This window comes from Cynocephalus volans, chromosome 1 (assembly GCF_027409185.1).
Source record: "Cynocephalus volans isolate mCynVol1 chromosome 1, mCynVol1.pri, whole genome shotgun sequence".
In the NCBI taxonomy this organism is placed as follows: Eukaryota; Metazoa; Chordata; class Mammalia; order Dermoptera; family Cynocephalidae; genus Cynocephalus; species Cynocephalus volans.
In genome coordinates this window covers 122,079,849-122,096,540 of record NC_084460.1, presented here as the reverse complement: position 1 = coordinate 122,096,540, position 16,692 = coordinate 122,079,849, and the positions used below count along the sequence as shown (strand labels likewise).

Below are 16,692 nucleotides of genomic sequence, written 5' to 3'. Positions count from 1 at the left end.
ATTGTGCTAAGTGTTTTTCAGGCATTTTTCCACTTAATTTCCACAACAATCCTATGAAGTAGGTATTATTATCCTCCTTTTACTGATGAAGAAATGAAGGTGCACAAACGTTGAGTTTATACCAGCCAGCAAAAAAAAAAAAAAGTTGAGTTACTTCCTGGAAGTCACCTAACTAGTAAGTCACCCAAATCTGACTGAATCCACACTTCTCATTAGTTTAGATGCTAACTAAAGACATCTCAAGACTATAAAATAAGTTTCCAAAAGACTAAGCAAAAACTTTCAAAATGCCATAGGAAAATAAACCATCATTTTAAACTTAAGTTATATGAGTAAAAAAAATGAAGCATTGCCTTTAGGCTAATGTTAGAATCGGCCTGTTTACTATTGTTACCATTAACTATTTTAAAAATCTGAAAACATTTTGAAACAAGTTCTGGAAATTTCCACCAGAATTGGGTAAGATTACGATCAAATGTTCACCGAGCTCCCACTAGATGCTACAGAGAGGTCAATAAGAAACTTCTCTCATAACACCAAGGCCCAGGGTTCGATCCCTGTACCGGCCAGCCACCAAAAAAAAGAAAAATAAACAGTTGTCCCTCTCAAAATATTCAGTGGTGTTGGTGAGGATATGGGCACAGCGAGAGAAGGCACACAATACAATATGGAAAAGATAACAGAGTGAAGCGCAGGGACGTACGGACAAGTAAGGGACAGTACCAAACCCTGCCAGTGGGTGGAGGAAGGTTTGCTGGGGCCGGGCTGCGGCTGCAGGCAGAGAGCAGGACGCGGGCGCAGAAAGCAGCAGCGCCGCGGCAGGGTACGTGCGGAGAGAGGCGGCGAGAGGCGGGAAGGCCGGCGTTGCTGAGGCACGGAGTGGGAGGCAAGGAACGGGCACAGATAAGACTGGAGAGCTGGGCCGGGTCCAGATCATGACGAAATTTCAAACAGTGCTGGGTTTTAAGCAGGGAAGAGACATGCTCAGAATTTTCCTGTAACTAAAGCCCTCCCGGGCAGTGTGAAGCATGGACTCGGAGCCACGGGTCCAACACCTGACTCTAGGGCTTATTGGCTGTGTGAACTTTAGCAAGATAGAAATCCTTTCTTCTTTTTAAATTGACAAATAAAAAATATGTACATTTGAACTATGTAGCCATTGTGGAATGGCTAAATCAAGCTAACATATGCATTACCTCATATATATATTTGTAGTGAAAATAAAGATATAAAACCTTCCAAGCCTCAGTCTTGTCAACTGCAAAATGGGAAGCAAATGAGATAATGAATGTAAATCACTGGAACACAGCAAATACCCAATAAATGGTGTTTATGATTATTCATATTATAAGCCTAGATGTTCAGGAAGGCCCACATGGGAGCCCAGATGAGACATACTGAGGTGCTGAATAGGGATGAAAAAACAAGGCAGTCTGAGAAATATTCAGGAAACCGACTGACAAAACTTGATGATTGTCTGGTTACAGGGGTGTGGGTAAGGCAGAAGGAGGCACCATCGATGAGCTCTAGGTCTAGGACGGAGGATGGAATGGCTGGTGGCACCCCTGATGATGAGAATGTGGGAGGCAGAACAAGCCTGGGAGTCTGGGTCATGCTGGGGAGGAGGTGCCCCAGTGCATCCAGGAGGCCAATGGAGGAGTTGGGAGTCTGTGGCGCAGGTGTGGCCTGGAGTTAGAGAAGTAGGTGTCATGCGTATCTCATACCAGGAGAAAAGAAGGGATCACTGACAGAGGGCATGTTTGTCAGAAGAGCCATGAGCTAATAAGACAGAACCCTGGGAACACCCTCAATTAAGGGACAAGGAGAGAAAGAGAAGCATTAAAGGAAGAAAGAAAAGAACCACAGAGGACAAGAAAAACCAGCAGGGCTCAGTACAATGGAAGCTAAAGGAGCAGGGCCTCAAGTGGTGCCCAATACAGCTGAGAAGTCCACTAAATTCCAAATATGTCCTTGGAATTGAGCAGAAACTGTTGCTCACTTTAGACCACGGGATAATTTTTGTACAACAGGAGGGACAGAAGCCCCACTGCTGGGTTAAGACATAAATGGGAGCAAAGAAATGTAAAGAGTCTACCATAAATCTGGTAAGAGGGGTGGGGAGGAACTATGTAGTAGCAAGAGGGGAATGCAGGGTCCAAGGTTAGGTTAAGAATTATTTTTAAGTAAGATGAAGCTCTCAGAGCACTTTGTGAGCTGAGAAGGAAAAGGAAGATATGAGAGGGAAAAGGCAGGTAGCAAATAGTGATGATGCAGGAGAGAGAACCACTGACAAGGGTCAGTGAGAAGAGAACCACTGACAACCACTCCTCAGGAACAAAGTCCTTGAGGAGATAAAATGGCTTTTCAAGTATCTACTGTGTGTCAGGCACCCTGCTAGGCCCTGGGCATGCAGACGAATAAAACAGAACCTGCTCTGGAGGAGCTCCCAGTCTGATGGGGAAGCAAGCTGTCCACAAACCCTCTGAGCAGCATGTGACATGGACGCTAGTCCTGGAGTGCCCGTCTGACCCTGGGTTTCCTGAACCTAAGTCTGTGCCTGCTCCTCTCTCTGCTCCCACTGCCCAGCACAGTGTCTGGTTGCACGCCCACTAGGGATGCAACAACTTTTTGGTTGTAAATGAACAAATATACTTGTCAAAAACTTTATTTCCAGGGGTAGAAATTTTACAAAGAGGTATAGGAAAAAAAAAAAAAAAAAAAGAGGTATAAAGTATATCCTAAGACAGATAAAGGGGTTTGGGGTATTAAAATATAATTAAATATTAATAGTACAGCTGCTAAGTGCTATGGTCTGAATGTTTGTGTCCCCCCAAAATAGATACATTGAAACCTAATCCCCAATGCAATAACATTCAGTGGTGGGGTCTTTGGGAGGTGAGCAGGTTGTGAGAGCAGAGGCCTGAGGCTTGTTTGTCCTTCCACGTGTGAGGCCACAGTGAGAAGGCACTATCCATGAGGAACAGGCCCTTACCAGACACCGAATCTGTTGGCGCCTTGACCTTGGACTTCTAACCCTCCAGGACTGTGAGAAATAAATGTTTATGTTTATAAGCCACCCAGTTTATGGTATTTTGTTACAGCAGTCCAAACAGACCAAGATAACTGGAAAATATGCACAAGAGAGCTTTATAAAGCTGAAGGCGAAGAGTGGGGAGAACGGCGCTCAGGGTTTGATCGTGTGGAGAAGGCCTGAAATGGTTCCAGAACTCTCTCTAGCCAAACAAATACCCCAGTCTGCCAGTTTATGCTTAAAATTTATTTAACCATTTAAGAAGGGGCAAAATTTTGCATCTGAAAATAGTAGAGAAAGGACTAAAAAGGAAATTCATTTAAGATTGTACATAAGCTAAAACCCATTCATCATAAAATAACATCAGTCCGGCAGGCTCTGGAGTCAGACTAACGTGGCTCTAAATGAGGTTTCACCATTTACTAGCTGTGTGATCTGGGCCAGGTCACTTAACCTTCTCTGGGAAAGCAGACCTTATGACAGAGGAGTCCCCAAGCCCTTTCAAATCTATTGTTCAAAGTTCTAAAGCAGTGTTTCTTAGCTTTTGGGGAATCACAAACTCCTCCGAGAATCCAATAAAAGCTATGAATTGTCCCCCCTCACCCCCAAAATAAACATAGAAACATGCATATAAAATTCTGCAGATCATTTGAGGGGTCCCTGAACTCCACCCCTGGAGCCCAGATAAGAAGTGGAAAAACAGCAGAGGTGCAACTCTTTATAATGCAGACCCTTTGTCTTCCTTAAAAGTAATGAAGCCAGGTATCACAGTAACCTCTGAAGACCCGCAGCGGACAGTTAGCTGTGTCTCCACCTGTGTATCCTTCTGGCCTATAAGTCTCCTTGTCACTAATTCTCCTGTGCCCTGAATACAGTAAGTACCCACTTTAGTGGTAAATTAAATTTATCATGGTCATAATGGTTTGGATTCACCATTCTCAAGTTTTCAGACCTCTGGGGCTTTTGAATGAATATCAACTCCAAACCTTCTCTTTGAGAGACTAACCTGGAACGCACAGCAACCACTACGGGCTTGCTCTGTGGGCGCTGTCAACTTCCCAACACTGATTTTTATTTCATTAGAGGGGTCTTCCAGCCACCCCAGACTAGAAGCTATGCCTGTTTCACAGCAAAATCTTTCCCCTCTCAGCAAAAAGAAAAACAAAACACACTGTATCTGCTTTAGTAGAAATCCCTTACATTTGTATAACCCTTCACACTTGACTTTTCCAACCCCTCTCACATACATACAGTATTTATCTAGGAGGTAGGCAACATATAGTATGTTTTAAAGATAAGGAGACAGAATATACCTTTTAAGTGAACACAGAAAGGGCTTTCTAACACAGCCCAGCATGAGGACCCCAAGCCACATTTTTATAAACATGCTAGTGTTTCTCTATTACCCTTGTACTGACAAGGTGGGAGATGCCTCTTTTAAATTGACATAGCAAAATAGCTGTGAAATTTAATAAAGTGTTTAATGATAACATCTAAATAGTACCTGTAATTTTAGAAACCAAAAGCCATTTCCAGTTTGACCAATTTTATACATAATGATTAAATGGTTTAGTTGTTTCAATATTTAATAAGAGTCAAATCAAGCTTATCATTTGACTTAAAAAAAAAAAAAAGCAGGATCCACTGTACATAGCAGGAAGAAAATTCCATACTTACCTATAGCACAATGTAAAATCTAGAGGGAAAAAAAGGAAGAAGAAAAGAAGAGAATTAGTAAAGATCAATAATATTACAGTTTTATTTAATATAAACTAGTCTTGCGATAAGAATAGGTGGTGTCTGCCAGCAGTATTGAACATGAAAAACAAACATTCTATTTTTAAACTTGGTTACAGGATATTTGACAAAATATAAATTCTTGCTCAGTTTTTGTTTATTTTTAGTTTGTGTATCTTTGGATGGTTTCCTAAGGAAAATTTAATCTTCACTCAGTGGTTTATCAGATGTCAAGGACCTCATTTATAATTAATAAATTTATAACAGCAGTAAGTGTACAACATCTCCCATGTCCCTGACTCTACAGAACTGTCACAGACTATGGAACATGGGGTCAGAAGAGCCTTTGCTGGCTCCTCTTGCCCAGTAGGTCCTTCAGTGCAGACATTCATTCTACCAAGCTCTACCCTCATCCCCATCCTGCCTCATTTGATGTTCTCATTGCAGAGGTGTTCCCTGTTCCAGTCTCTAACCCTGTCTCTTTGAGCTCCAGGCCCACATTCCAGACTGCCTTAGGACATCTCCATCTAGGTACAGCAGCAGCAGCTCAAACGTGGCCACCTCAATGGGACACACACCCTCATACCTGCTATGCCTCTGGATCACCAACCTCCCAGTCTCTCAGGTTCAATGTTTTTCCCTTCCCTTCATCCCCCAAGTCCAACTGGTTTCCAAGTCCTGCCAATGCTTCTGGGATGTGTCTTCCCTGTTTATATTTCCAGTGCCTTGAGTGAGATTGCCATCTCCATTCCATCTCAATGGCCATCCAACTGCCCAGTTAGGTTCTTCTAAATCCCATTCCAACTCCCCCTTTATACAGCATTGCTTTAGCCCTGGTGATGGTGATAAAAAAGTAATATGAAGACATCTACAAGATTGATTTGATGACTGAAGCTTTTCTAGATGGTAAGACCTAACAGCTGTTATACAGCACTTTAAAATTTTTCATCATATCTCTAGCAGTCATTTTATTGTTCGATTCTAACAATAATACTGGCAGGTGGGCAGGACAGATATCCCTACCTGCAGATGAGAAAACCAAGGCTCCAAAAATCTACACAACTTCCCCAAGGTAGTAAATGATGGCCAGAATCAAGAATCTAGGTTTTATTTCTACTCTCTGCTTTTTCTATCATATTATTTCACTGTACACTGGTTATGAGAAATCTACAGAGGTCACAACTTGACTAGACTTAGCTTATCTAAAACATTCCTGATAAGACTGTGCTCAAAAACCATTATTTCACTAAATTTTTTTTTCTGGTAGGCGGCGGAGTGGGAGAGAAGGCTTGGATTAAAAAAACCCAGCTGCACAAACTTGTTGACAAATGATAAGAGAACAGAAGAATTACCATATTGCAAATCTAATAATCTTTTACAAAAGAAAACACTGCTAAGAACCTCAAATGTATGAATATTACAAGATAAGCTGAACCTCCTGCTGCAAAGTTGAAGGAAACTAAAGAATATACCTAGATTAAAATGAGGAGTGAAAGATGTGAATGAAGAATGTCCTCTGAGACAGGAAGACAGATGACAGGGCCTTGACAGAAAACCTACTCCATCCATGCATGCAAGATTAACATTCAGGCTGCCGATTAACACAGGACTGTAGGAAAGGACCTATAGCAATTAAGGTCTACCACATTTTCTTCGCATGACAGAACAGGTCTCAGTCCTCTCAGACCCAACCCCCCCTTTTTAATCATACGTATTTTATACTGCTTCCTTTGCCACCCTGAAATAAAATTCATAAATGATATGACCTACCCACATAAAACTTAAAATAAGTAAATACATCCAATGTTTTAATTGATATGTGAAGAAAAAATAAAAAGAAAGTAATTTTTTAAAGTATATATTTCAATATGTTAATGTTTGGAGACATTTACAGTCAGCAGTCAGATGTACATACCAACTTATGATAAATAAATTTGGATTTAAAAATAAGAATATCAGAAACCATTCTGGACAAGTACAGGAAAATAAAAGAGCAACACTAGTGTTCAGACCAACACTAGGAAAAAAATAGTATTAAGATAAGTAATAACAGAAATGAAGAAGTAACTTTATTTGAAGTTAGAATAATATGCCAAGATAAGAAACAGTCAAAGTAGAGAAACTGAGGAAGTGCGATATTATCTCAAATAAACTAGATTTTATTTACTGATAAAGTGTGGTGTCAAAATAACCTTCTAGGTTATGTCATGGGATGGGGTAGGAAGAAAGTATCACAGAAAATTTATCCTTTTGTCTTGAAATCCTGTTGAGACATACAAGTCTGGTTTGTAAAAAGACCTTCAAGACCATATTCTTTAAATGGTATAAGGAATGGAAGATAAATTAGACAAAAAAAAAAAAAAAGAAAAGAAATTAATGCAAGAGGCAATAAAGTGTAATAGATTGGGGATACTTTTAGGATAAAACAAAAAACTATAGCTATCCCCAAATAAAATTTCCATTTCACAACCTAGATTTCTTATCATTACACACACACATGCAGGCAATAATATGAAATATTATTAAAGTAGCCTATACTAAAGAAATCCAATGAGATCCCTGCATTTCACGTGTCTCTGTGAATTTAATAATTAAAGTCTGAATTAGGAATCTCAAATATCCTGTTGTTTATTTTCAATAAGTTTAGTTGCTTTTGCAGTAATAACACTACTTCACTTTTCAACTAAATATGCAAGCTGGAAATGCTATAATACTTAAAGAACAGATTGCGCAGAGTGAACAAATTACTTATTTTGAGACAATATCTTTATTTCACTTAAGCTTCTCTCTTCATACCAATGGTGGCAGTAGGCAGAATTGTAAAGATGATCCCCTAAGATTACTGTGGCTTTGCTATTCGATCAGACACAAATGTAGGTACTGCTGTACAGAGATTTTGCAAATGTAAAAGACATTTTTACATTTACGTGACTTGAGACAAGTCAACTGATTTTAAGGTACAGAGATTAATGTGGGTAGACCTGACCCAACCAGGTGAGCCCTTTAAAAGCAGTTTTGTCTGGCAGGTGGCAGAAAGGGAAGTCAGACATGTTCAAAGAACAAGAAGGATTCAACATGCCCCTGCTGGCTGTGGAGATGGAGGCACCATGCACAAGGACTGGAGAGCAGCCGGTAGGATCGGAAGTGACCTCAGGCTGACAGCTAGCAAGGACGTGACCTCAGACCCGTGATGACAAGGAATGAGCTTGGAAGCGATCCTTTTCATGTAGCCTCCAGATAAGAAGCCAGCAAGCCTGGCTGACACCTTGATTTCAGTCTTGTGAGACCTTGAGCAGAGAATCCAGTCAAGCCCAGCTTCTGACTTACAGACCTGTGAGGTAATAAATTATTTTAACCTGCTAAGTTTCATGGTATTTTGTTATATAGCAACAGAAAACTAAGACAACAATCTTCTTCTAACTTAATAAGCTTTTTGTTCAATTTCTCATGAAGACTTTTCGGTGTTAAAATGTAGAGGGATTGGCCTGGGAGGATATACAGAAGTCAGGGGGATGTAGGACAAATCCTCATTAAGTTGCACTGTCTCATACATTGTATGACATCTAGCCAGTTGCATACAGTCATTGTGGCCATCGAAAGACCCTCACGATTTTCCAAAATGCACTCTAAGGGGTCTTTGACCTGTATAAGCAGAAAACTTATAGGTCAAATGAACAAAAGTCCAACTCAAATAAAAATAACGGAGTCACAGCACTTCTAACGACTCCCAGACTTGAGCCAATTTACAAACCCAGAACCCCTTGAATGAAGGAGTGGCTGGGTCCCCTTGAGGAAGGACCCTGGTACACTACCAAAAATTTATACTATTAATCTTTCTCCCATCCTTGACCGAAGGGACCCACAACCTTTTATCAGAGTACTGTACGTTGGGAAAAGGGAAATAATGACACCTTTCGGGGACTACTGGACACTGGATCTGAACTGACATTGATTCCAGGAGACCTAGAATGTCACAGTGGCCCTCCAGTGAGAACAGAGGCTTTTTGGGGTCAGGTGATTAATGGAGTTTTAGCCCAAGTCCGACTCATAGTGGGTCCAGTGGATCCCCGACCATCCTGTGGTTATTTCCCCAGTTCCAGAATGCATAACTGGAATAGACATACTTAGCAGCTGGCAGAAGCCCCACAATAGACTAGAATTAGCACACCTCATGGGAAAAAATTTAGAGGACTTGCCATATTCAAAATCTCCCCCTGAGATATGTGTTGTTAACTCCTCTCTCTTCCTGAGCCCTTTCCTTTTCCACCTACTGGCAATAAACTGATTTTAGTTTTAATTTTTAACCTCAATGTCAAATACCATTTTGCATAATAGGTTACTTGGAAATATCTTTTTTGAAAAAGTTTCTAAAATTTGAACTAAGGAAATTATTGTTGAAAGTTACCAACAAATCTGTTCAATTCCATTTTAAATCCAAGGTAAAACAACAACAGAAAAACCCAAAAAAAGAGTTTAAAAAGTCTCAAGAACAGGAACCCAGGCAGCTCTGGAGACCTTAGCTGTAGGTTTATGGACTTAATTGATGCAAATATAGTGATTCCTCATTTCTTTCAATTCAAAATTTCAAATTCTTGGGGGTAAAAAAGAATATGACCAGTACAGTTTGGATCAGGTATGCACACCTGGATCAGTCAGCTATGGCCTAAGAAGCAGAGTCAGGGAGGAGAGATGTAGCTACTAAGGGTCCAGCCTCTAGAACCAGGAAAACTTCAGAGAGGATAAAATCACTGAGCTGGGCAGCTCAAGACATGTCTACCAACAACTCATTTTTACTATGTAGGGGTCCACAACTAATTTGAGTTACATTAACCAACATTTGATTAGTTTTGGAAATTATCACACTATATGCATATATGATTCCATTTTTGCTTAATACTTACCTACATAATAACATGTAGTCTTAATGGATAGACACCAAAATATTAATAGTGGTTATCTTTAGGTAGTAAGCTTATGACTGATATGCATTTTCTCCTTTATGACTATTTGATTTTTTTCTATGATGAACAGATAGTACTTATTACTAGGGATACACCTTTTCTCTATTCTCTAGTTTTTATAAGGAGGGATTCCTCCCAAATATCATTGGTCTCTTTCCACCTTTTAATCCCCTCAGGAAAGGAAGGATGACTCATCAGAGCAGCAAATTCAGGAAGAACAAATGGGGTATGCTCAATTCAGCTCCACCCTACAGGTTCCACAAAGAACTTCCAGTCCTCCTGGTTTCTCCCATGCCACCCTGGCTGCTGCTGCCTGGGAAGGGTGGGTGGTGAGTCTAATTCTGGAGTTCAGTTAGCAAACCCATGTGGCTGGCACACTAAAGCATGTTCTCCAGCCTAGCCTTTTAATAAAAGCGATTTTTGGTTTCCTTACGTAACTCATTTGAGTTACTTCTCAATGTTCAGAACGTAAGCAAGAAAAAGAGAGTTATTTATTGGGCTACCTCAGATACTCCAAACATACATTTTAGAAGGAGGAAACAGGCAAAATTTCCTTAATTACCATTGTCTCCGTGTCACTCAATTTCACCATTCCTGGTATTTTCAGCCCTGTAACTTACTAATTCATAATTTATTTAATTTTCATATTCTGACAGTAAAATGTTGAAGTCTCACGGAACTTAAAACCGGCAAAAACCTAAGGTTATCTAATCCAGTATATTTACTGCATATAATGAATTGAGGCTCAGAGAAGCTAAGACCAAGGTTCACAGGGCTAATTAATGGCAAAAGCAAGTCTTAGCACCCAACTTTCTTGTCTCCAGTGTTTTTTTTTAAATGCACTGTGAAAAATTCTTAGGCAAAATTCCATTTTTTTTTTTTGGCAGCTGGCCAGTACTGGGATCCAAATCTTCAACCTCGGTGTTATAACACCAAGCTCTAACCTCTATTTTTACTTCTATAGCATTTCTGCAAGCTTTTCTATTTATTTTGTTTCTCTGTTCAGATAATCACTCACTCATCAACTGACTCCACCACCAACATGTGTCTCTCAAGCTTCTGCTACATGACAAATTGAGAACTCTAGGTTTCTCTTTAGTTTCTACTCTGAGATCAACTTTATCTTATGCTATGACTGGACAGACCAGCTTTTCTTGATGCTTGGTCATGGGAGGCTGGTTTGTACCTTAGTAAACTTAAGACTCTTATAGTCAACAGACTGTTTGATTTTGCTTTATTAACCAGTAACCACCATTACACCTTTTCATTTTGAGAAATTTAATCAGTCTATTTGCATAAACATTAGAAACAATGCATTTGTGCTATACTCTCAAGGATGAGGTTTATTGTTATTGCTCCTGTCATTTTTTTTAATTTAGCAGGATTTGTACAGCAGACAAAACTATTTCTCTTTGAATCAAAAGATAAACTATCTAAACTGCCTATTTTCTTCCTTTTTCAAGACTTTTTAATCTTATTTTCATCACTCATCTTTTGTTTTCCAATATATTTTATTATACATAATATTTTATTGTATCTTTTTATCATAAGATTCATGTAAGTGATATACAAATGCATACTAAAGTATGTAGAGTGAAAGCGAAAATCTCCTTTAATTCTCCCTTCCCCTGCCTCCACAGACGTAAGCACTGGTAGGAGTCTGACAGATACCCTTCCACACCTTTTCCAACATCTGCAGTTTTGCTTTTTGCATACTAATTTTCCTCATCTGAAAATTTCAACATATTTTAATAATTATTTTCATTGTTCAACTTATAAATTAAGAAGTTTACAAACTGTGGAGTGATATAAAATTTACATTGTTATGTTTGTCTTCTGCTTACCTTCCTCCTCACTTCAATCTAACCTGGTAAAATCTGAAGTACCTTATAAAATTCCATGTAGACACCTGGCAATCTGTATTGTGGTCTAAAGGCATATGCTGTCCAGTGTTGTAGCCACTAGCCATCTGTGCCTATTTAAATTTAAAGTAAATGATATTTAAAACTCAGTTTCTTGAATCCACTAGCCACATTCCAAGGGCTCAATAGCCACATGTGACTAGTGACTACTGTATTGGACAGCATAGATTTGGAACATTATCACTGCAGAAAGTTTTATTGAACAGTGCCAGCCTGAAGACTTGGTTAATTTTATTTATTTATTTAGCTAGCAGTTAAATACCCTTTGATAAGGTTCTTTCAAAATTCTATTACCTTTTTAGGTGTTTTCAAAATGTCTCCATCTATAGAAAACTGCATGGTCTATTATCCAGAAACTAATGCTTTCTCTTAGCTTCATGTGAATTTCTTCTTCAGAGTCCAAGGTCCCAAGTTGTTTTTACTGGTACATTTTAAAATCTCTTTTCTGCCAAAAATTATTTACCTTCTCTTTAAGTTTAAAAACTAAACAAACAGGTGCACAGCAAGGGAAGGGCTTTTTTCTTGTGGAACTCCATATACTCTCAGTAACCGTACTGAGATGGCCTTTCAGTTCAGAAAAGTGTTCAGTAATTTTTCTCCCTGGTTCTTCATGAATTATACATTACAACCTCTTCTACTTCTTCTGGCAGTCTTACTTTTTGTAAGCTTGTATACCCTCAATCAGTTTTCTACATACATTGGTTCTATTGCATTATTATTAGTCTGTTAAGTTTCTCTACTGTTATATATATTTCCTGTTATTCAGCTAATCATGTACCCATTAGCTAATCCAACAGATATCTCTGATGTGCCCGTCACTCCATATTTTGTAATGGTCTTTTCACATTTCAAATGGTGAACTATGAAAATTCCCCAACAGTTTCTACTCTGTAATTTATTTTATCTCAGACTGTGACTGGGAACTCCAGCCTTTCTTGAATCTTCAGTATCACCTATTTCTCTGCACCATGGCCTCCTTCCTGCCCTGTACTGCCACAACTAATATTTTTAGATTTTGTTTTTTAATTTCAACACATTGCTTTCCACAGTCATTAGCTATCTCACCTCCATGAATACCACATCAATTTGCCTGCATTTGCTTGAGTTGTCAGGCACTGAGGCCTATGTGGGTGGGTTCCTGTTTCCTACAGGCTCCTTCCCTTTTAATGTTGTGACACTTCTTAATTATACTCAAGTTTGATTTTTCCTTTGGTTTTCACACTGTTTTTGAAGCTGGTTTTTCCAGTATTAGCTGTCATTCTTATTTGTGTTAGACTTGTTCTGCTAGCTTTTTGGAAGTCTCTTTTAGAGGTCTGTTTTCTCAAAATGAATTTTCAGAATAAAAGTAGTCTAACGTGCATATAGCTTGTGTTTTAAAAGTTTTTTTTTTTAAGATTATTATTGAGAAATCAGCATGTTTCCACAGGGAGGAAAATATTATGATCGTTATGTCCCCAGACCAGTTCACAAAAGCAAACTTAACCTATAATGTGCCTGAAGCATAGTACTGTATTAATAACACCACAGGACCTAACTAAGATCTCCACGGGAAAAAAATTGTGCCACGGTTGAGCCATAAACACAGAAAAACTGGCAGGGAGTCAAGATGGGAGCCGTCTTCTTCTTAAGGACACTAAAAGTTCTTAAGACTTTGCTATGTTTTAGAGAAATATCCACATTCAGTTTCCTGACTATTTCATTAAAAGATCTGAAGAGCATTATGAGGTGAGGCATGAAGAGTCAGAGCAGAATACAGACATGGGGCTGAGAAAGTAGAGTGGGCTTAGAAGACATAACAAAAGCTGTCTGCTCTCTCTCACTGCTTCTCCAGAACCAGTTCTGCTGTTTCAGACGTGGTCCTAGATCAACTCTAGAAAAAGATCAGAAATGAGATTGGGTTGTTTTTTCCTTTTGGCAGATAAGGGGGTTCTAAGCAGTAGAAGGATCTGGAAGAGAAAAAGGAAAGGGAGTTCCTGTGTTCCATTAGGCATTCCTAGATGGACAGTGGTAGGTAAATGATGTACACAGTGATGAACATATGTTGAAGATGGTCTGTGTCAGTCTTAACAATTAATGTCTTCGCAGAGCAATCCTTAACCCTTTTGAATCTTCACTGTCAACCACATAGGTATAGCCAATCATTTCAAAGTGTCTTTGCTATAATTACAGTCTATGTCAACCAAAGATATTTATTTATTTATTTAAATTTATTTATTAATTTTTTTTTTTTACATTCTATGATGTTATTGTGAAGCAGTTGGGAGGGAGGGGGAGAGGGGAAACGGGAAGGGAAAGGGGAAATAGGATGGAAGGAGGAAGAAGGAGGGGTGAGGCTGAGGCCTGTGGCACCCCCCTCATACCCACAGGGGAGACCAGGGGGGTTCCAGTGGTGGCTTGGTCATTGCCAGGCTGGGTGCAGATGTCAGGGGTGTGTGGCTAAAGCCCTAGTCCCCACCACCCCAGCTCGGGAGCCTGGGGCACTTCTGGTGGCAGCTATTAAACGAAGAAATTTAGATACTGAAATTCTCTCAGAAATAATTTTAAACTGCCATAATGCAGCATCGACCCACACATTGAAAATTTTTTTTTTGGTAGGTGGGCAGTACGAGGATCCAAACCCTTGACCTTGGTGTTATAACACCACACTGTAACCAACTGAGCTAACTGGCCATCCCTAATTTCTAATCTTTAACTCTCCTTAACAAAGCTGGAAAGATAGAGTCTGCCTTATCAATGAATACCATGGATCCAAAAACAATGAAGTAACAAGAAAACTTATCCACAGCTCATTATAGATGAATAGCACTTTTTATTTTTTTTTTATTTTTTTTTTTTATTTTATTTTTTTAAAAGATGACCGGTAAGGGGATCTTAACCCTTGGCTTGGTGTTGTGAGCACCACGCTCAGCCAGTGAGCAAACCGGCCATCCGTATATGGGATCCGAACCCGGGGCCTTGGTGTTATCAGCACCGCACTCTCCCGAGTGAGCCACGGGCCGGCCCTGAATAGCACTTTTTAAACACTGAGATATAATTCATATACCACAAAACTCACCCTCTTAAAGTGTATAATTCAGTGGTTTTTAGTATGTTCAGAAGGTTGAACAGCCATCGCCAGTATCTATTTCAAGAACATTTTCATCACCTTAAAAAGAAATTCTGTACCTATTTGGCAGTCATTCCCCATTCTCTCTTCCACACAGCCCCTGGCAACTACTAGTTTACTTTCTGTCTCTAGAATTTGCCTATTCTGGACATTTCATATAAATGTAATCATACAGTTTGTGACTTTTTGTTTCTGCCTTCTCTCACATAGCATGTTTTCAAGGTTCATCCAGGTAAAACATGTACCAGTAATTCATTCACTTTTATGGTATCAATATACCACATTTTTTAAATCCATGAATGACATTTTTAAAATATATTTTTGTTACCTATGTTAGTTCTCAAGATTACTCAAGGTTCAACTCAAGATACATTAATCACACACTGATCTCTTGGCCTACAGCACTGATTATCAGCATTTTACTTTTTGCCAATTTATAAATCATCTCATACATTATAATCTTCCTTGTATTGTGTGTCTTGTGAGTACTTTGGCAAATACTCCTTGGGCTTTCCAGCTAGTAACACTTTTTCTAGAAAATGCCCCTTCCCTCCAATCCTTCTGTATGGTTAATATGACCTTACTCCTGTCTACTGGTGATTGGTCCAGTAATGACCACCTGATTTAAGGTGGACCAATAGGCCTCTCACTGGGAATGTGGAATTGGGAGTAAGATTCTGTTTCCAGCTAGCTGCTCTCTTGATTGCAGGAGCCACAATCTCAGAAGCTTTCTGCTATTACCATTATCTGCCATGTAGACTAAGAAATTGAGAAAACTAGTCTGTAAGAGGAGATGAATGAATCAAAGAAAGAGGGACAGAGCGTGCATGAATAGCAGAGATAAGAGTTGGAGCAAGAACTCCCAGGTTCCTTCCGGTGCTGCTGCCCCTGATTCCAAGCCATTCCTTTTTTTTTTTTTTTTTTTTTTTTTTTTTTATAGTACGGCGGTCTTGACCTTTTATTTTATATATTTTTACATCCATTATGCCATGAATTCATAGGGAATAGGTTCCAACAGCTCAGGCTCCTTGCCATTGGTTCTCACAAAGTGGGCTTCTCTGGGTGGAGCAGGCTGGCGCTTCAGTTGAACCCAGGTTCCTTTCTCTTTTGCTTCCTTCTTTTTCTGATCATTTTCCTTCACGCGTTTGAGGAAACTGTCTCGGCTTTTAGAGTGCTTAATATGCTCAATACGCACATTAATTCTCTTGGCAAGAATCTTGCCCTTAACCTGTTTGTTTACAACAATGCCAACAGCATGCTGGGTAACATTGTAGACTCTTCCAGTTTTACCATGATAACATTTGTGGGGCATTCCTTTTTGAACAGTTCCCATTCCCTTGATGTCTACAATATCACCTTTCTTGTAGATTCGCATGTATGTGGCCAAAGGAACAACTCCATGTTTTCTAAAAGGCCTAGAAAACATATATCGGGTGCCTCTCCTCTTTCCCTTTGTGTTCGTCATTTTGGCGAATTACTGGAAGATGGCGGTTCCGGCCGAAAGGCCCAAGCCATTCCTAAGGCCCAGCTGCATCCCTGCCCTTGGATTCCACAGGACACCCTATATACGTCTAATAAATCCTTCTTCTGTTTAAGTTAGCTGAGGAGGTTTCTGCTCTCTTGAGTCCAGAATCCTAACATAATCATCTATTCAATAAGTTTTTAAGCCCCTTATTATCAAGGGCTCAATCTCCAGAGCACCCACTACCCAAACACATACTTATTTAAATTACCACCTGTGGGGGCTGGCCTGTTAGCTCAATTGGTTGTCAAGGGTTAGGATCCCCATACCCAACAGCTGCCTAAATAAGTAAATAAATAACCACCTGTGGAATAATTTGGAAAATTATCTGTAAAAATACTCAAGACATTCTTGAATGAGTATGTAGAAAAAAATTAGGATTTCTGTCCATTTTTTAAAAAAGCAATATCACT

General features: G+C 39.4%; 2 protein-coding genes across 2 annotated transcripts in view; both read right to left on the bottom strand.

The window, feature by feature from the left end:
- The window catches only part of HACD2 (3-hydroxyacyl-CoA dehydratase 2), a 91,383-nt gene that overhangs the window by 68,070 nt on the left and 6,621 nt on the right, over positions 1-16,692 (bottom strand). Inside the window, exon 3 of the mRNA XM_063099908.1 lies at positions 4,709-4,727. Within this exon, the coding sequence (XP_062955978.1) occupies positions 4,709-4,727 (19 nt within the window). The remainder of the gene's footprint in view (positions 1-4,708; positions 4,728-16,692) is intronic.
- Positions 15,686-16,256, bottom strand: LOC134388557 (large ribosomal subunit protein eL21). Its single transcript, XM_063111683.1, has one exon. It carries the CDS (start codon positions 16,220-16,222, stop codon positions 15,740-15,742), a length of 483 nt encoding a protein of 160 aa, XP_062967753.1. The 5' UTR covers positions 16,223-16,256; the 3' UTR covers positions 15,686-15,739.